We start from the raw sequence: 15,408 nt of genomic DNA, 5'->3' as shown, positions 1-15,408 counted from the left end.
CTTATCTTGCTCTCACAGACACATCAACTGAGAGGGACCTACAGAAGGTCTTACAACAGCTTGAGGCTCAGATCTCTTTCCTAGAAGATCTGACGAAAATGGGCGGGGCAATGAGAACTGTGCTGACAAAGATTCTAACCAATCAGGAAACATTCAAGGACCTGAGCATGGGTACATGTCTGTTTCTACACATGTAGTGTTGAGCACATTTTATTAACTGAAGCAGAAGATCGCAAATGTTCCGTACACACACACACAAAAAAAAGCTCTACGTATTGTGAACACACTTTTATTTATTTTTTTATTTTTTCCCATCCCTCAGCATTTCTGTGCCAAGATAACTCGATCTAAATTGTTGCATCTGTGGAATTTTGTTAGGACTGTTGTGGATAATGTGAAATTATATTAATCCATATTGCAGAACTCTATTAAATCTACTAATGGGTTAAAGTTCCACATATGCCATTGTTGCCATGCTTTTAGTATTACTGTTTTTATTTATTTAACTTATCTGATCAATATCTAATCTGTATACTTGTCCTGTAGGTCAAGAGGGGAATTTATATGCGAAAAACAACTACGAAAAGTACCTGTCAGCACTGAAGAACTCCGGGCTGGTGTCTGTAGAGGAAAAGGCCCAGGCAGAGTCCTCTGCTGAGGCAGGAGAAGGGGTTAGCACTGGGCCTCTTGGCTTACTGGGTACGACCCCCTCCCCCACACCTCCAGGCACTGTTGCTAAAAATCATAATATGCAGTTTGTGTAGTATGGAAACATGGCATTAATGTGTCTCCGCTAATGGCTGCCATCTGTCTCCGCTCTGTTTCCTTAGGCGCCGCAGCACCAGTCAGCCCGGATGAGCCCAGTAAAGAGGTATGTGCAAATTGTATTAGAATATCTTGCTCCTTTTGCTGAAATAAACTGTAGTGCATTATAAACAGGGAAGTTTGAACCCTAAATGCTGAGTGGCTGATTCCCATAGTATATCAAAACATATTTCATGGGTGTGTCAAATTATATATTTTTTTATTGTTAATTAGATACCTACATTGGTAGACAATAATAGCGATAAGGCACTTCAGAGGTTTACATGGCCGCTGAGAGCCTAAGAGTAGTTCTCGGTTGGCCGTATACTATACCACCACACCAAGCCTTATTTCTTTATTTTATTTCTTAATTCTTAATACTGTCATCTTAATTACAGTAGTCTTTATACTTCCCATTATTACTTTTTCAAGGATGATCAAGATGGGGAGCAATCTGTAGGACAGAGAAAGAGAGTGAAGCTTAGTAGCACTACCAAAGGTAAGTTAGTTTGTCAAACCTAATGTAAAGATGAAAAGTTCAGAGAGTTGAATATGCAGCGTTTTCTGGATCCATTAGTTTGAATGATGTCTCATTCTGTCTGTAGATCCATCCATAATGGACTCTCTGAAACACAAATGTTTTCTGGAGGAGTTGCTTTTTTGGACAATAAAGTACGAGTTTCCTCAGAAGATGGTTACTTTTCTTCTGAACATGCTGCCAGATCAAGATTACAAGGTATGACTCCTGTATTTTTGCATTGTGAAACCATTATGAACAGAACTGCAAAGAATTCCCTGCTTTATTTCCTGTTATCCTTTCCTCTTCCATAGATCACTTTCACGAAAACATTTGTTCAACATTATGCATTCATTATGAAAACGCTGATGAAAAGCCACGAGTCAGATACCATGTCCAACCGCATTGTACATATCAGTGTCCAACTGTTCAGCAATGAAGAGTTGGCACGTCACGTGACCGAGGAGTGTCAATTACTCGACATCATGGTCACTGTCCTCCTCTACATGATGGAGAGTTGCCTTATCAAAAGTGAACTTCAGGGTGAGCCATATGTTTCAGTGATCGTGCCGATGATGGACGAGCGTTTCATCGACTTCATTAATCTGCAAGATGTCTCCAACCGCTGAGCCTCAGTGTCTTCTCTCCCTCTCTGCTGATTTTCAGATGAGGAGAACAACCGCCATGTGGTGGTAAACTGCGGCGAAGCTCTACTGAAGAACAACACTTACTGGCCTTTAGTTAGCGATTTCATTAATATTCTCTCACACCAAAGTGTCGCTAAGAAGTTTCTGGAGGACCACTCGCTGCTCATGCTCTGGATGAGCTTTGTGTCCTTCTTTCAAGGTAATTCCCTGTGTGCTAAAGCCTTTAAATGCCAGTGGTAGCATGGCTCTAAGTCTTTATATTATTTGGATCCCTGTTAGCTGATGCAATTCCAGCAGCTACTTTTCCTGGGTCTGTGTTTGGGTTTCAGTCTTCGCGGATGACTAATCATTATCCCTGGTTGCTTAGCTGCTGTAATTGTAGTCTGATCTGTCTGTGTGTCTGCACTCTGCCCTGTCATGTCTCTTCATGTCTGCTAAAGTCATATGACTCAATCTTAGCGCTCAGTGATTCCTTTCCATTGGTAATGGTTGCTGCTTCTGTTGATCGGTTTGCTCTCGCTAAATATCGAAGTCAATGTGACTTTTGCTGTTGTAGTCATTTTGTGTGACGTGAAAGTAAAAGTGAGTCCTGGTCTCGGTTAGAATTGTTGTCTGTCCAACCATCTAGTCGTGTGTCCACCAAGACCCTAAAAATAACCTCTGGCCACAGATCCTGTGGGCCAAAGTATCCACTTACTGCAACCTATGCAGAGAGCAGTGTTATTGTATGTGTAAACGGCTCTGTCACTACGTACGCTGGGTTCTCCTCCTGCTTTTAGTTGCGCATGTCAACAAAGATGTTTCACGCACCTCAGTTTTCTTTGATGATTGACTGAAAAATCTCTCCCGGTCATGCAGGTATGAACTTGAATAAGCGAGAGTTGAGTGAGCACGTGGAGTTTGAGTCCCAGACATACTATGCAGCATTCGCCGCAGAGTTGGAGGCCTGCGCGCAACCAATGTGGGGTCTACTAACACACTGCAAAGTCAAAGTGGGTCTAATATCTCTCTCTTTATCAGTAGTAATGTATTGTTTTAAATTCAACTGCAGTTACTTTATAGCTATGTGATATTCATAAACAACCCCGTTTCCGAAAAAGACTATAAAATGTGAAGAAAAACAGTGTCCCAGCTTTCAAAACAGGGACAGGGGCAACAAAAGACTGGAAAAGTTGTGTAATGCTGAAAAAATCCTGTTTGAATATCTTACAACAAATTGGGTATATTGGCTACAGTTTAGTAACATGATTGGGTATATAAAAAAAGAGCATCCCAGAGAGGATGAATCTTTCAGAATTAAAGATGGGGAGGGGTTTCCCGCTCTGTGAAAGACTGTGCAGGCAAATACTGCAACAATTTAAGAATAAATGTTTTCAATGTAAATTTGCAAAGAGTTTGGGAATCACACCTACTGTACGTAATATCATTAAAAGATTCAACGAAACCGGAGAAATCTCTGTATGCAAGGGACGAGGCTGTAAACCAGTATTGGATGGCTGTGATCTTCAGACCTTCTGATGGCACTGCATTAAAAACCGACATGATTCTCTAGTGGAAATCACTGCATGAGCTCAGGAACACTTAAGAAAACCATTGTATGTAAACACAGTACATTGCTGCATCCCGAAATGCAAGATAACTCTCTACCATGCAAAGAAGAAACCACATATAAACAAGATCCAGAACCACTGCCTTCTCTGGGCCAGAGCTAATTTAAGATGGACTGAGGCGAAGTGGAAAACTGTCCTGTGTTCTGACGAATCAAAATTATGTTTGGGAATATTTGATGCCGCAACCTCCTGGGTAAAGAGGAGTGACACCCTCTGGCTTGTAATCAGTGCACTGTTTTTGTGATGGTATGGGGATGTATTAGTGCACATGGCATGGGTGACTTGCACATCTGTGAAGGCACCATTAATGCTGAACAATATATACAGGTTTTGGAGCAACATACGCTGCCATCCAGATGTCTTTTTCAAGGAAGGCCTTGCTTATTTCAGCAAGACAATGCCAAACCACGTTCTGCATGTACTATATCACAACAGCATGGCTCCATAGTAAAAGAGTCTGGGTGCTAAACTGGCCTGCCTGCAGTCCATACCTGTCACCCATTGAAAACATTTGGCCTCTTATGAAATGAAAAATATGACAAACGAGACCCTGAACTGTTGAGCAGCTGAAATCCTGTATCAAGCAAGAATGGGAAAACCTTCACTGTCGTCCGTTCTCAAATGCTTACGTAGTATCTTTCAGAGAAGAGGTGATGCATCACAGTGGTTAACATGCCCCTGTCCCAACTTTTCTGAAACATGTTACTGCCATCAAATTAAAAATGGGCACGTATTTTTCCCAAAACAATAACTATTGTTTTCTTTGTACTATTTCCAATGAAATACATTAAAATCATTGCCTTCTGCTTTTATTTGCATCTTACGCCGCGTCCCAACTCTTTTGGAAACGGGGTTGAACAATGCACATATACCTCAGGGAGATTATGACATTATGGTTCTTCGTTTATGTGCAGGAGACACAGGAATACACCAAAACAGTGGTGCGCTACTGCCTGGAGACCTTGCAGATCTGGTTTGATGCCATTGGGTTTGTGGATGAGGTAACTGCAAGTATATCAGGATGTTTTTCTGTGCCCGCTTGTACCAGGAGGGCTTATAATTGTTCTCCGTATCTTTATAGCCGGCTCCAAATCAAGTGACCTTTCACCTGCCGTTGCACCGCTACTATGCCATGTTCCTAAGCAAGGTATGTCAGCTCTATGACCTTTTCATAAGCTCTGTTCCTGGCACTTGGAACGTTCTGAGTTGACTGTGTGTTTGGTGTCACAGGCAGTGAAGTGCCAGGGTCTTGACCTGGACAGTCTCCTTCCAGACCAAGAGATGCTAATGAAGATTATGGTCCATCCACTCCAGATTCAGGTGTTACACCAATACAAATCATTCCTGTTACCGAATGTCCTTGTGATGCCTCAGCAGTGGCTCAAATAGTAGAACGAGTAGTTGGATGCGGGGGGTGAACTAGTTGTTTAAATGGTTTCTGCCTGACTATTCTGTCGTTGATGATGTTGGTTCATTTTTTGTGTGCGCTATGCATGTTGGTTTTCATGTTAATGTCCCTTGTCTTCTAGGCGAGCCTGTCTGAGATCCACAGTAACATGTGGGTCAGAAATGGTCTGCAGATTAAAGGACAGGCCATGACATACGTGCAGTCTCACTTCTGTAACTCAATGATCGACCCAGACATCTTTCTGCTACAGGTAAAGACCACTTCTGGGTATTGTTATACATGTAATATGCTCCTTTCTGTAATGTTTCCCTCCAATCTCTTGACAGGTGTGTGCGTCGAGGCTAGATCCTGACTACTTCATATCCTCAGTGTTTGAGCGGTATGGCAACTAGTGATCTTATCTATTATATCCATTGAATAAATACTGTTCTGAATGTCTCTGTGAAGAGTAGCTTTTAGCATTTGTAGCTAATGAGTAACGTGTCGTCTGTACAGATTTAAAGTGGTTGACCTCTTGACCATGGCCTCCGTGCACCAGAATGCTGTTCTGGACAGTGAACAGGAGAGGCCAATGTTGGAGGGAGCTTTGACATTTCTTGTCATCTTGTGCAGTCTTCGCATCCACTTGGGTAGGTGCAGGTGCAACAAATATTCATTAGATTTGGTGTCGTCGCCTGTCCTTGCCATCATCTTGAGGTTTTACATTTGTAATGAACCTTTCTCCCTCGTTTGACAGGCATGGCGGATGATGAGATTCTCAGAGCCGAGATGGTCTCTCAGCTGTGCATGAATGACCGCACCCACAGTTCACTTTTGGACCTCGTATCCTCATTTGCTTAAATGGTCTCAATTCACAGAAGTGTTAATTTTAAAATCTTCTTCTGTGGTCAGTATTTGCAATCCTATGCTGAAGTTGTTTCTTAGGTGTATAATTGGTCTCCAGTTCAACTGAAATGGTACCCTCTCTGATAGACATGTTTGCTCCTTTATTACAATGTGTAATGTTTCTGCAAACAATCGTTAAACTGACTAAAATATGTTTTCAGCCTGCACATGGCTGGTTTGTTAATCGGAAAGGTGCCTTCTTAACACCCAACGAACATGTCTTGGCCATTATCCCCTTTCAAAGTTAATGTTGCAGATTTGTGCCAGTACACTCCTTATTTCAATATTCAGATTCCCGAGAATCCAAACCCCAAAAGTGGGATTGTGCCAGGAAGCTGCAGCTTTGAGGAGATGCTGTCTGCTGTGGCTGACTTTAAAGCCCCTGTGTTTGAGCCTGGGGGTTCCATGCAGCAGGGCATGTACACACCTAAAGGTAAGCTGTGTACTTAGTTCCTGACCTGGGTGGAATCTTAAAGAACAACACGGAACATATTGCAATGAAACCGGGAGGGACAGAGTCTGGTTGATTTCTAGGTTTCTTCCTAAGTTTTGACCCTACTAGAGAGTTTCCTAGCCACTGTGCATCAACTCTTGTTGTTGATTGCTCTTCGGGGATTTCAAGCTCAGTGTCTGTAAAAGCACTTGGTGATAACTGCTGATGTGACACATGCTGTTCAAAAGCTTTGTTGGTTAGAGGTCAAGGATATATTTGTTTCCACTGAATATAATTGCTTTCGCTTATTCTCTGGTCTGCCTAAAGAGGGCACTCATGCACCACGGTTGACTTTGGTTCTTAACGTGCCAAAACCCACTGCACGATGTAAGATTGAATCGCGTATGACTACATCTCTCTCTGAGACTTGATTATTTCCTTGCACGCGGTTGATATTGTGATGCCCTTCATGCAGTTACATCAAACCTGTTGTCTCCCACTGTTACCAAATATAGCATGTTGGCTTAGCTGCAGAGAGCATTGTGGGTTTTTTTTTTGTCCATGGCTGATGTTATCATTGTTTGATTTTGAGGTTGGGGCGGAATTCGTCTCTTTTTGTCTTACACTAAGGTCAGCCCTGTGTTTGTTGTAAATGTACGTTGTATAACTGGTCAGTTGTTTAAATGGTTTGCAATGGAGACCTCACCTCCCACACAATCTGTAATTATATTATTATAGCTAGTTTGTTTTTATTAAATCATTCTTTGGTCATAGGCTTCTTGAGTTTGGGGTTGTTTGGGTTGGGAGGTGCATTGAATAGATTTGAAATCAGTACAGCCTTATGTTTTTGTCATTGAAGTTGCCAGAATGTCATGTGAACTGTACGCTGACTGTCCTGGCACATTCCACTTGGGGGCAGGCTAATACCACTTTCTGAGGATGCCGGGGAAACTGTAATCATTTGTACTGCATATCAACAGGACTTCATAAGGTGATGGTGTTTTTATTTATTTTTCTCCAGCTGAGGTGTGGGAGAAGGAGTTTGACCCCATCATGGTTGTTCTAAGAACTGTGTACCGTCGTGATGTCCAGTCAGCAATGGATAGATACTCAGCATTGTAAGTTCACGGTCACAACGCTCATCAACTCCCATCCTTTACTACTGACTGTTTGTCCCCGGGAGGGAGGGCTTCAACATATAGAAATATATGGCATATGTTAGTGTTGATTGGCTTAAAGCCATGGTATATCAGCCTTCATGTACATACACTGGGTTTGACAATACCTTTTACAAATATTCAAACTAGCAATAAGGCATCTCAGAGTTTTGGTGAATGGCCTATATACGGCTCTTCATTGAGTCGTGCCTAAGAACAGCTCTTAAAAATATTGTCCATGCACCCCTTGCTTAAAAACAAAAATTTGAGAAGAATTGTTTTTTTTAGAAGAATTGTCAGGTTTGGAGCTCTTGATAGTTGCATGTTGCTGCCTCCTTCGGTCTGTCAGTTGGGCGTGGTCATGTTTAAACAGCCAAGGCAGCAGGGTGGGTGTCACGCCCCCGTGATTGTTACAGGGTCCTGACTGCTCTTGAATGAAGTGAAAATGGGGTTAGGCCAAGATAGCAATAGGGTTGGTTTCATTTACTTCACTGTCGAGTAAAATCAATATTTCAAGGAAAACTGTAATAGAATTGAGGATGTCCTTCCATGTTAGATTTCGGTTGGATGTCTAACAAGACAAATGTTGGGTAAAGGAGATTACGTTTAATTTCCTGAAGATCTCTTTAAGATGTGGAGTGGCTAGACCTACTGACGTGTCCTCTTGGCTTCTATATTTGAAATAACAGTTTAAAGGCAAGGAAAGATAACATGGCTAATGGATTGAAGTGCTTTTATTTCTCTATGAATTCATCTACACCAGATGTAGGCTGCAGTCGAACAACAGCAATCAGGAAAACCAATCAGTTCAAACAATGTTGAACAAGGGATCAGAAGTGTTTAATTGGGTATTTAAAAAAAAATAATTATATCACCCTGAGAGGATGTGAAATTGCAGTAAGGAGAGTTGTACTGCAAACAGGATGTCATACCCCCCCGGCCTGGAAGCATATTGAAGCTGCTATTTTTCCCACCCTGTGATATCAGGCTTATGTTACTTGTTCCCACTGTTTGAATGTGATGGATTGCCTGTCAGGCATGCCACGTTTTATACAACCACAATCATTTCATTGCTAATAGAGTGAGACACATTTCAGCCCATTGGCTGTTCTGTTGCCTAGCCTCAAAGGGTTTGCCTGGTAAATTACATTGGAGATTATTTATCATCGCATTATGACCTATGCATTTTGATGTCGACTCCCAATATTGCGGCGTAACCTTTGGTTTGACTGCTGTCTCGTTGCGTTGGCCTGATTTGTCGTTGTACCCAGCTTGAAGCAGTCCGGGATGCACACGACAGGGAACCCGTGGCCCCCGTACAAGGAGCGCACCCCCCTACACCCGTGTTACCAAGGCCTGGACCGGCTGTTGCACTGCAAGACCCTGCACATTGTCATCTTCACCCTGCTTTACAAGGTGACCGCACCAACGCCTCTCACCTCCAGATCCGTCGTGGCTTGGTCTCCCAGAGAGACTCCAGGACGGCGTGTGCCGGGGTGTTTAATAAACTGTGGCGGCATGTGTTTGGCTGTAGATCTGGCTGGATCACTCCAACATGTCTGAGCACGTGCTGTGCATGGTGCTGTACCTGATTGAGCTGGGCTTGGACAACCAGGTTCAAGACGACAAGGAAGATGAGGTCGGTAACGGTCATTCACCTTTACATTTCTGGCGACCGTCGTGTGGTTCTAGTGTTCGGGGCTGTCCAGGTGTAACCCTGGTAACCCCCCAACCTCTTGTTTCCTGTACACTAGGAGCCCTGCATCGAGGAGCACTGCCATGACAGCTGGTTTCCTGGCAGCAACCTCCTGTGCAACCTGCACCATGTCATCAACTACGTGAGGGTGAGGGTGCCCGAAACGGCCCCCGAGGTGAAGCGAGACCGAGAGCCCCCTCCCAGCACCAGCGCTGAGGCGTCCAGTTTTGGCCAGGTCAGTACCTCCTGACTCAGCGCTGCCCGCGCTCTGGGGTAATATCGCTTCTGTTCAACGCTTTCTTCTGGGTTGATGAGGTACTATATTGTCAAATACATATGTTGTGCATTCATTCTGTAGTCTGTGCTGTCCTTTTTGACGTGAAGAGGTCACCCTTTGGCAGTTGTGTTAAAGGCATTTGTTACATGGGATGTTTTGCCATACCTATGCTCCACAGAATTCTAGGCGTCTGACTGGAAATTGGAGAGAGGTAGCCCTTTTGCATTTGAGTGCTTGTTTGGTCTGATTGAGAAGAGGAAGACCTGGTCAATGTCCTCAGGGCATTGCAGTCTGTCATTTATTTTGAGAGTTGTGTACAACACGCCGTGGCGTTTCCATCTCGTGATTTGTTGAGGTTGCATACCATCGTGTTTTGTGTGTGTACGGTGTGGTGAGGTTTCCCTCTTGACTGCTGAAACTAATTAAGTGTATAATGTGAGTCTGGGTAAACGCTTTTTAACTGCATGTCACTTTGATTGATGGCGCTCCATCTGGCCTGTATGATGTATGTTTATTTAACTGCCCTGGTCCTTTTGTCAGGGCAGGTCAACTCAATCCTTTCAACACTCTATTTATTTATTTATTTATTTATTTATTTATATATATTTTCGTGTTTAAGGTGTGGGGGGGTGCATTTTCACTCAGAGTATGAAGTGGCGCTCTTTCGATTCCTTGTGAAAAGTCAGCAGAATCTGATGGGCTGGTCTTTGATATGTGTGCGCTTATCTGCCCGCTGTAACCAGGCCTCTTTGCAGTGTGATCTAGGCTCCATCATGCCTGAACCGCTGTTTCCAGTTTTATTTGTTGAGCGTACAAAATGTCAGTAAATGATAGACCCAGTCCCACAAACCACTTAGTCGGCTGGTTCCCCCTCCATAATTCGGCAATTAAGGGAGCACATTTTTGTCTTCAGCAATCAGGACCCAAGCAGTGGTCGGCTCTGCTGAGCTCACGGTCTTCCGTTGAACCAGAAGAAAATACAAAGGAGTGTCATGTCTTCTCTGTCTCTGTCGGGAACGAGAGGATCCTGCGGATGACGGAACGCCAAAATTCAGGAGCAACTTGGCAAGAATAAATGCGTCGGAATAGTTTTTGTACTCGCTGACATTTTTCGTTCATAGACCAGCTTTTTGGAAAGGACAGGATATGTTTAGATGGAAGTGGTTATTTGGCCGTCTCCCTTGCTCTGAGTGCTGTGCTTTGTGCTGCAGGCCTGTGTGTGGGGAGACCTGACGTGTGTCTCTGCTGTTGTAGAATGTCCGGGAGGCGCAGGTGTTCAGCCTCGTGGCGGAGCGCAGGAGGAAGTTCCAGGAGATCATCAATCGGAGCAGCAGCGAGGCCAGCCAGGCAGTCCGGCCCAAGAGCGGCGCCACGCGCTGGGTCCCACCCGGCACTCCCCCACAGCTGGTCACCGAGATCCTGGAGATCCGCGAGAGCATGCTCTCCCTGCTCATTAAGCTGCATCAGAAGCTGTCGGCCAAGCAGAACTCCCTGTCTGCCACCTGGCTGGAGGATGCCGGGGCCGACAGCCACGCCCACGGTGACGGCATCACCGCCATCGAGCGCATCCTCACCAAGGCGGCCACGCGCAGCCGTCAGAGCAAGCGCAGCATCCAGGAGATCTGTGGGAAGGTCTCGCCTCCCGTCGCTCCGAAGAAGAACAGCCCGACTGACCGGAAGACGGATAAGGAAGAGAGGTTTGTCCCACTCTGTCAGTTAGCCTTTCTGAAATGGTCAGCATTAACAGGGTGCAAATGGATGACTTGGTTAGCCTTGGAAATGAATCATTATTCAAGTCTGATGATGAATCCATAAAATTCCAACTAATATATCTCCATCTCGATCTATGTCATGAAAATCAAATATCCAGTATCTCAAAATATTAGAATAAAACATGTACAATACAGAAATGTCCACCTGAGAAGAGCTCTAATCGGCTAATGAACTCCCTGAGCCTTCAGTACACACAACCACAATCATGGGGAAGACTGCTGACTTGCATTTCATTTGGAAATCAAGGTCCCAGAGTCTGGAGAGGCACAGAATCCAAGTTGCTTGAAGTCCATTGTGAAGTTTCCAGTCAGTGATGGTTTGGGGTGGCATGTCTTCTGCTGGTGTTGGTCCACTGTTTTATCAAGTCCAGAGTCAATGCAGCTGTCTACCAGGAGATTTAGAGCATTTCATGCTTCCATATGCTGACAAGCTTTATGGAGATGCTGATTTATTTTTCCAGCAGGACTTGGCACCTGCCCACAGCGCCAAAATGACTGATAACTGGTTTGCTGCCCATGGTGTTAGTGTGCTTGATTGGCCAGCCAACAAGAGAATCTATGGGGTATTGTCGAGGGGAAATGCACCAGGCCCAACCACACAGACGATATCAAAGCAACCTGGGCTTCCATAACACCTCCGCAGTGCCACAGGCTGATTGCCTCCATGCCACTCCGCGTTGATGCCGTAATTTGTGCAGAACAAGCCCCAACCAAGTATTGAGTGCATAAATTAACTAACATAGGAAACCTTTCCAGGTGTTTTGAGTTAATTAGCTGATTAGAGCTCTTCTCAGGTTGAAATGTTTCACTTTGTGTACTGAATCTAGAATATATGATGGTGTCACCTTGAATTTCAGGAAAAAAAGAACTTTTCCACAATTCACATTTTTTGAGATGCACCTGTATATTGTGGCAACTTTACCCAAGGCCAAACCTGGACAGGCTTTCATAATGAATTAATGTAGCCTGGTATAAAATGAAATGCCTGCCTATTGATGGTTAAAAATATATATATACATCTATTGTTTCTAAGCCGTCTTTTGAGCCAATTTACAGTCTAATAGTTGGCTATTGCATTGGCCTGGAGAAAGTTCAAACTAATTGTATCTGGACAACAACCTGTTGTTGCTAAATGCAAAGTGTACAGGCAGTAAAAGTGTATTACTCTTGTTCCTTGAACTGTTACCATAATGTATACCCTAACCATTCGGTTACTGCTTAAACCCTCTTTTGGCTGCTCATAAATATCCAGACCATGTTTTTAAGGACACATCTGAACTACGCTTCCCATCAAATTGCATGCAAACTGATATCAGTCCAGTAAATGACCAATTCTTACAGGGCTTGGAAATAGTGGCGAGGTCGAAAATTGCCTCCAAATGCATGTCAGACACTAGCGCTGTTTTAATGCCAGCCAAAAATAGAGCCCTCAACGTTTCAAAATTATGATGAAGCCTGATTTGGCAATTTCACTCTCGTTCCCCAGCCCCGCAACCGTCCCTATTCAGTTCCCAGCCCATCACTAACGATGACAGAATGGGCCGTAAGAAATCCATGATGACCTAGTTTTGGGTCGACTCGGCCCACAGACAGAGGTAAAGTCTCTTGCTCTGCGCAAGCCGTTACCACAGCGACTGTGGGCCAGCCAGTGGCGGAGGAAGCCGAGAGGGGTACTGGATATTTCTCAGGCGGGCCTTCGGTGCCCCTGAAGCTGTCAGTGGGAATCACTGGGCTGTGACGCTCCTGTCACCATTTGTTTATGTCCTCTTATTAGGGCTCTCTATTTCCAGTCAACCCTGCTCCCTGGCAGCCTGCACAAGAGTTAGAGCCAGACACATTAGGGAAATGATCACCTTGCCAGCCCAGCGCCCAGTCACATACTGTAGCGTTATTCAAATGAGACTCCTGGTTTCTAGTTTGTATGTTTCAGTGGCCGACGCTACAAAGCCCCACGTCACGTGATCTGGTATGCCTTTGTAGGACCGTCGGAGGAAAAAGGAGCCTGTGTAGCGGGTGGACAGACCCTCTCTGAAATGGTAATGCACTGTTGGAGAGTGCCTGCTGGTGATTTAATGGCTCGTCATTGAGAGAAGGGCTTTCAGTGTTACGGTTTTAGAAAACCAAGCATTTCCACTTACCCCTGTTGCTATGGAGATGGGTTAACCCTTCAGCGGAGTGAATAGGCATAACTCTGTCTGAGTAGTGGCCGTCTTGGCAATATGCCTCTGCACTCTATTTTAAGTACACAAGATTATTGGCATAGCTCAATAGGTTTATTTAAAATAATTGTTGTGGTGGCAATCAAGTGTTAGTGTTTGAAACCCAGACAGTGCTGACCGTTTGGGGAAATGGTTCGACCGTGACTTGATGATGACAGTCTAACGTGCAGTGTAAAGTTTGATCTTTAAGTTTGGTTTTTCCTTGATCTTTCAGGCGTCTGAGGGCTCGGGAGAGACAGCAGAAGCTGCTGGCTGAGTTTGCCTCCAGGCAGAAGAGTTTCATGGAAACCGCCATGGATGTTGGTAAGTAGAGGCTCATTTGGTCCCTAAGGCTTTCGCACCCATTTTATTCCCACCATTAATGTGTTATTGGGAACGTTTGGTTGTTGTCTCTTGAGTCTAATAGGAACATTGATTATTCAGAAAATGTTGAAGCTCCAAGATGAGCTAATATATTGGTGCATGTGCTTGATGATACAATATGCCTGACATCTGGATACCGTGCTTTCTCTAGAATATTTTGGATTAATCTACTCCGTATATGTTGAGGTCATTTAGTGTACCAGTTCCATTGTATTCCATGAAGGAAAGAAAGCTGTAGGCTAAATAATAAACAAAGCATAACCCCCCCCCCCCTTCGTGAGGCAAGGTGACAGTGGCCACAGCCCCCAGGCCGCCTCTGGTCTCCCCGGGCCTGTTAGGAGCAGTGATAAGAAAGCACTCCTCTGGGCTTGGAGCCGTGCTGGTTGAGGGCACAGCAGATCAAAGCACTAATAGTGGGATGGACTCCCAGGGACCACCATGTCACAGCGTGGTTAGTGGATGAATAATAGTCTCTGTGATCATAGGGACCACTTAGGCAAGGCTACGGACAGACCTGAACAGGACAGGGCTGGCTGGCGTGTATTTCCACTTACCCCTGTTGCAGGAAATGAGCTTCAAAACAACTAAATGGTTTGGGCCCTGAAATGTAACTAAGTTTGTAGTAGTACTTTAATGTAAAACATTTTTTTGAGGTGTTCCTGAGGATATTGACTAACATTTATTGAAGGGTTTGGGTTTCAGTATTAAGAAAGGTCCTTGGCTTGAGTCATATTTGATTTAATCAAAGGTCACAGAGGATATAAGTGTTAGCAAATGTTAAATTGTCCAAACAATGGCAATGTCATTAAAATCCATGGGGAAAAGGTGATTTTGGGAAAAGTTTGGGAATTTCCTCATTGCCTCTTATCCAAATTAGCTGGAATTTGGGTTATTAACTGTATATACAGTATCTCATAAAATTGAGTACACCCCTCACATTTCTAAATATTTCATTCTGTTCATGTGACAACACTGAAGAAAGGACACTTTTGCTTCTTGTATAACAATGTAATGTCTAAACCGCTGTGTGTGCTCCCCTTAGTCTGCACTCTCTTTATAAAAATGTGAGGGGTGTACTCCTGTGAGATGCTGTATGTTTCACACTGTGTTTAGTTAAATATCAGAGTAGGATGCTTGAATAGCCTCTGTTCATATAATCCCCAATCAAATGCATTATAGCTAGTAACTTTTGCCTACCTACACCAATTTAGCTATGCTCCCAGCTTATATGAATAGGGGTCACATTTAGCAGTCGGTTCTTCTTTACCTTAACAGAACATTTTCTAAATATTGTTTTTGTTAAACAAAGTTATGGGTGGGTTAACTATTCCATGTTCTGCATTCCAATGACCTCTTCACAGAATCTATGATGAAGACAGTCTGTTAAATGTTTCATTTTCCTGTGCCAGGGCCACAATGGCTAAGTGCTTTTTGTTAAACTATAGCCAAATTAAGACTAAAACATTTTGTTCTCACAAGCTGTGGACCACATAAAAGATACCAATTAGGGTATCGTGAAGCTCATATGCTGTGCAATAGGACCCTGTTACTGTGCATTCATGCATTTCACTCGGGCAACAGATGTTACCAGCATCTGCTTTGAAAATTTAACAGCTTATT

At 43.9% G+C, this 15,408-nt stretch overlaps 1 protein-coding gene across 4 annotated transcripts in view; it reads left to right on the top strand.

Moving 5' to 3' along the window:
• The window catches only part of ubr3 (ubiquitin protein ligase E3 component n-recognin 3), a 40,848-nt gene that overhangs the window by 2,235 nt on the left and 23,205 nt on the right, over positions 1-15,408 (top strand). For 2 of the 4 annotated variants that reach the window (XM_020054839.3, XM_020054840.2), the window contains exons 3-25: positions 19-171; positions 547-699; positions 831-871; positions 1,237-1,303; positions 1,410-1,540; positions 1,636-1,864; positions 1,988-2,167; positions 2,827-2,960; positions 4,493-4,579; positions 4,660-4,725; positions 4,809-4,898; positions 5,108-5,236; positions 5,313-5,365; positions 5,482-5,615; positions 5,723-5,808; positions 6,163-6,304; positions 7,326-7,422; positions 8,733-8,877; positions 8,996-9,100; positions 9,216-9,392; positions 9,613-9,645; positions 10,689-11,131; positions 13,640-13,728. In XM_020054839.3, the coding sequence (XP_019910398.2) occupies positions 19-171; positions 547-699; positions 831-871; positions 1,237-1,303; positions 1,410-1,540; positions 1,636-1,864; positions 1,988-2,167; positions 2,827-2,960; positions 4,493-4,579; positions 4,660-4,725; positions 4,809-4,898; positions 5,108-5,236; positions 5,313-5,365; positions 5,482-5,615; positions 5,723-5,808; positions 6,163-6,304; positions 7,326-7,422; positions 8,733-8,877; positions 8,996-9,100; positions 9,216-9,392; positions 9,613-9,645; positions 10,689-11,131; positions 13,640-13,728 (2,964 nt within the window). The remainder of the gene's footprint in view (positions 1-18; positions 172-546; positions 700-830; positions 872-1,236; positions 1,304-1,409; positions 1,541-1,635; positions 1,865-1,987; positions 2,168-2,826; positions 2,961-4,492; positions 4,580-4,659; positions 4,726-4,808; positions 4,899-5,107; positions 5,237-5,312; positions 5,366-5,481; positions 5,616-5,722; positions 5,809-6,162; positions 6,305-7,325; positions 7,423-8,732; positions 8,878-8,995; positions 9,101-9,215; positions 9,393-9,612; positions 9,646-10,688; positions 11,132-13,639; positions 13,729-15,408) is intronic. The other 2 variants (XM_010890930.4, XM_010890929.4) reach the window with 1 other exon arrangement.

This window comes from Esox lucius, chromosome 16 (genome assembly GCF_011004845.1).
Source record: "Esox lucius isolate fEsoLuc1 chromosome 16, fEsoLuc1.pri, whole genome shotgun sequence".
In the NCBI taxonomy this organism is placed as follows: Eukaryota; Metazoa; Chordata; class Actinopteri; order Esociformes; family Esocidae; genus Esox; species Esox lucius.
This window is presented reverse-complemented; position numbering and strand designations above follow the sequence as displayed.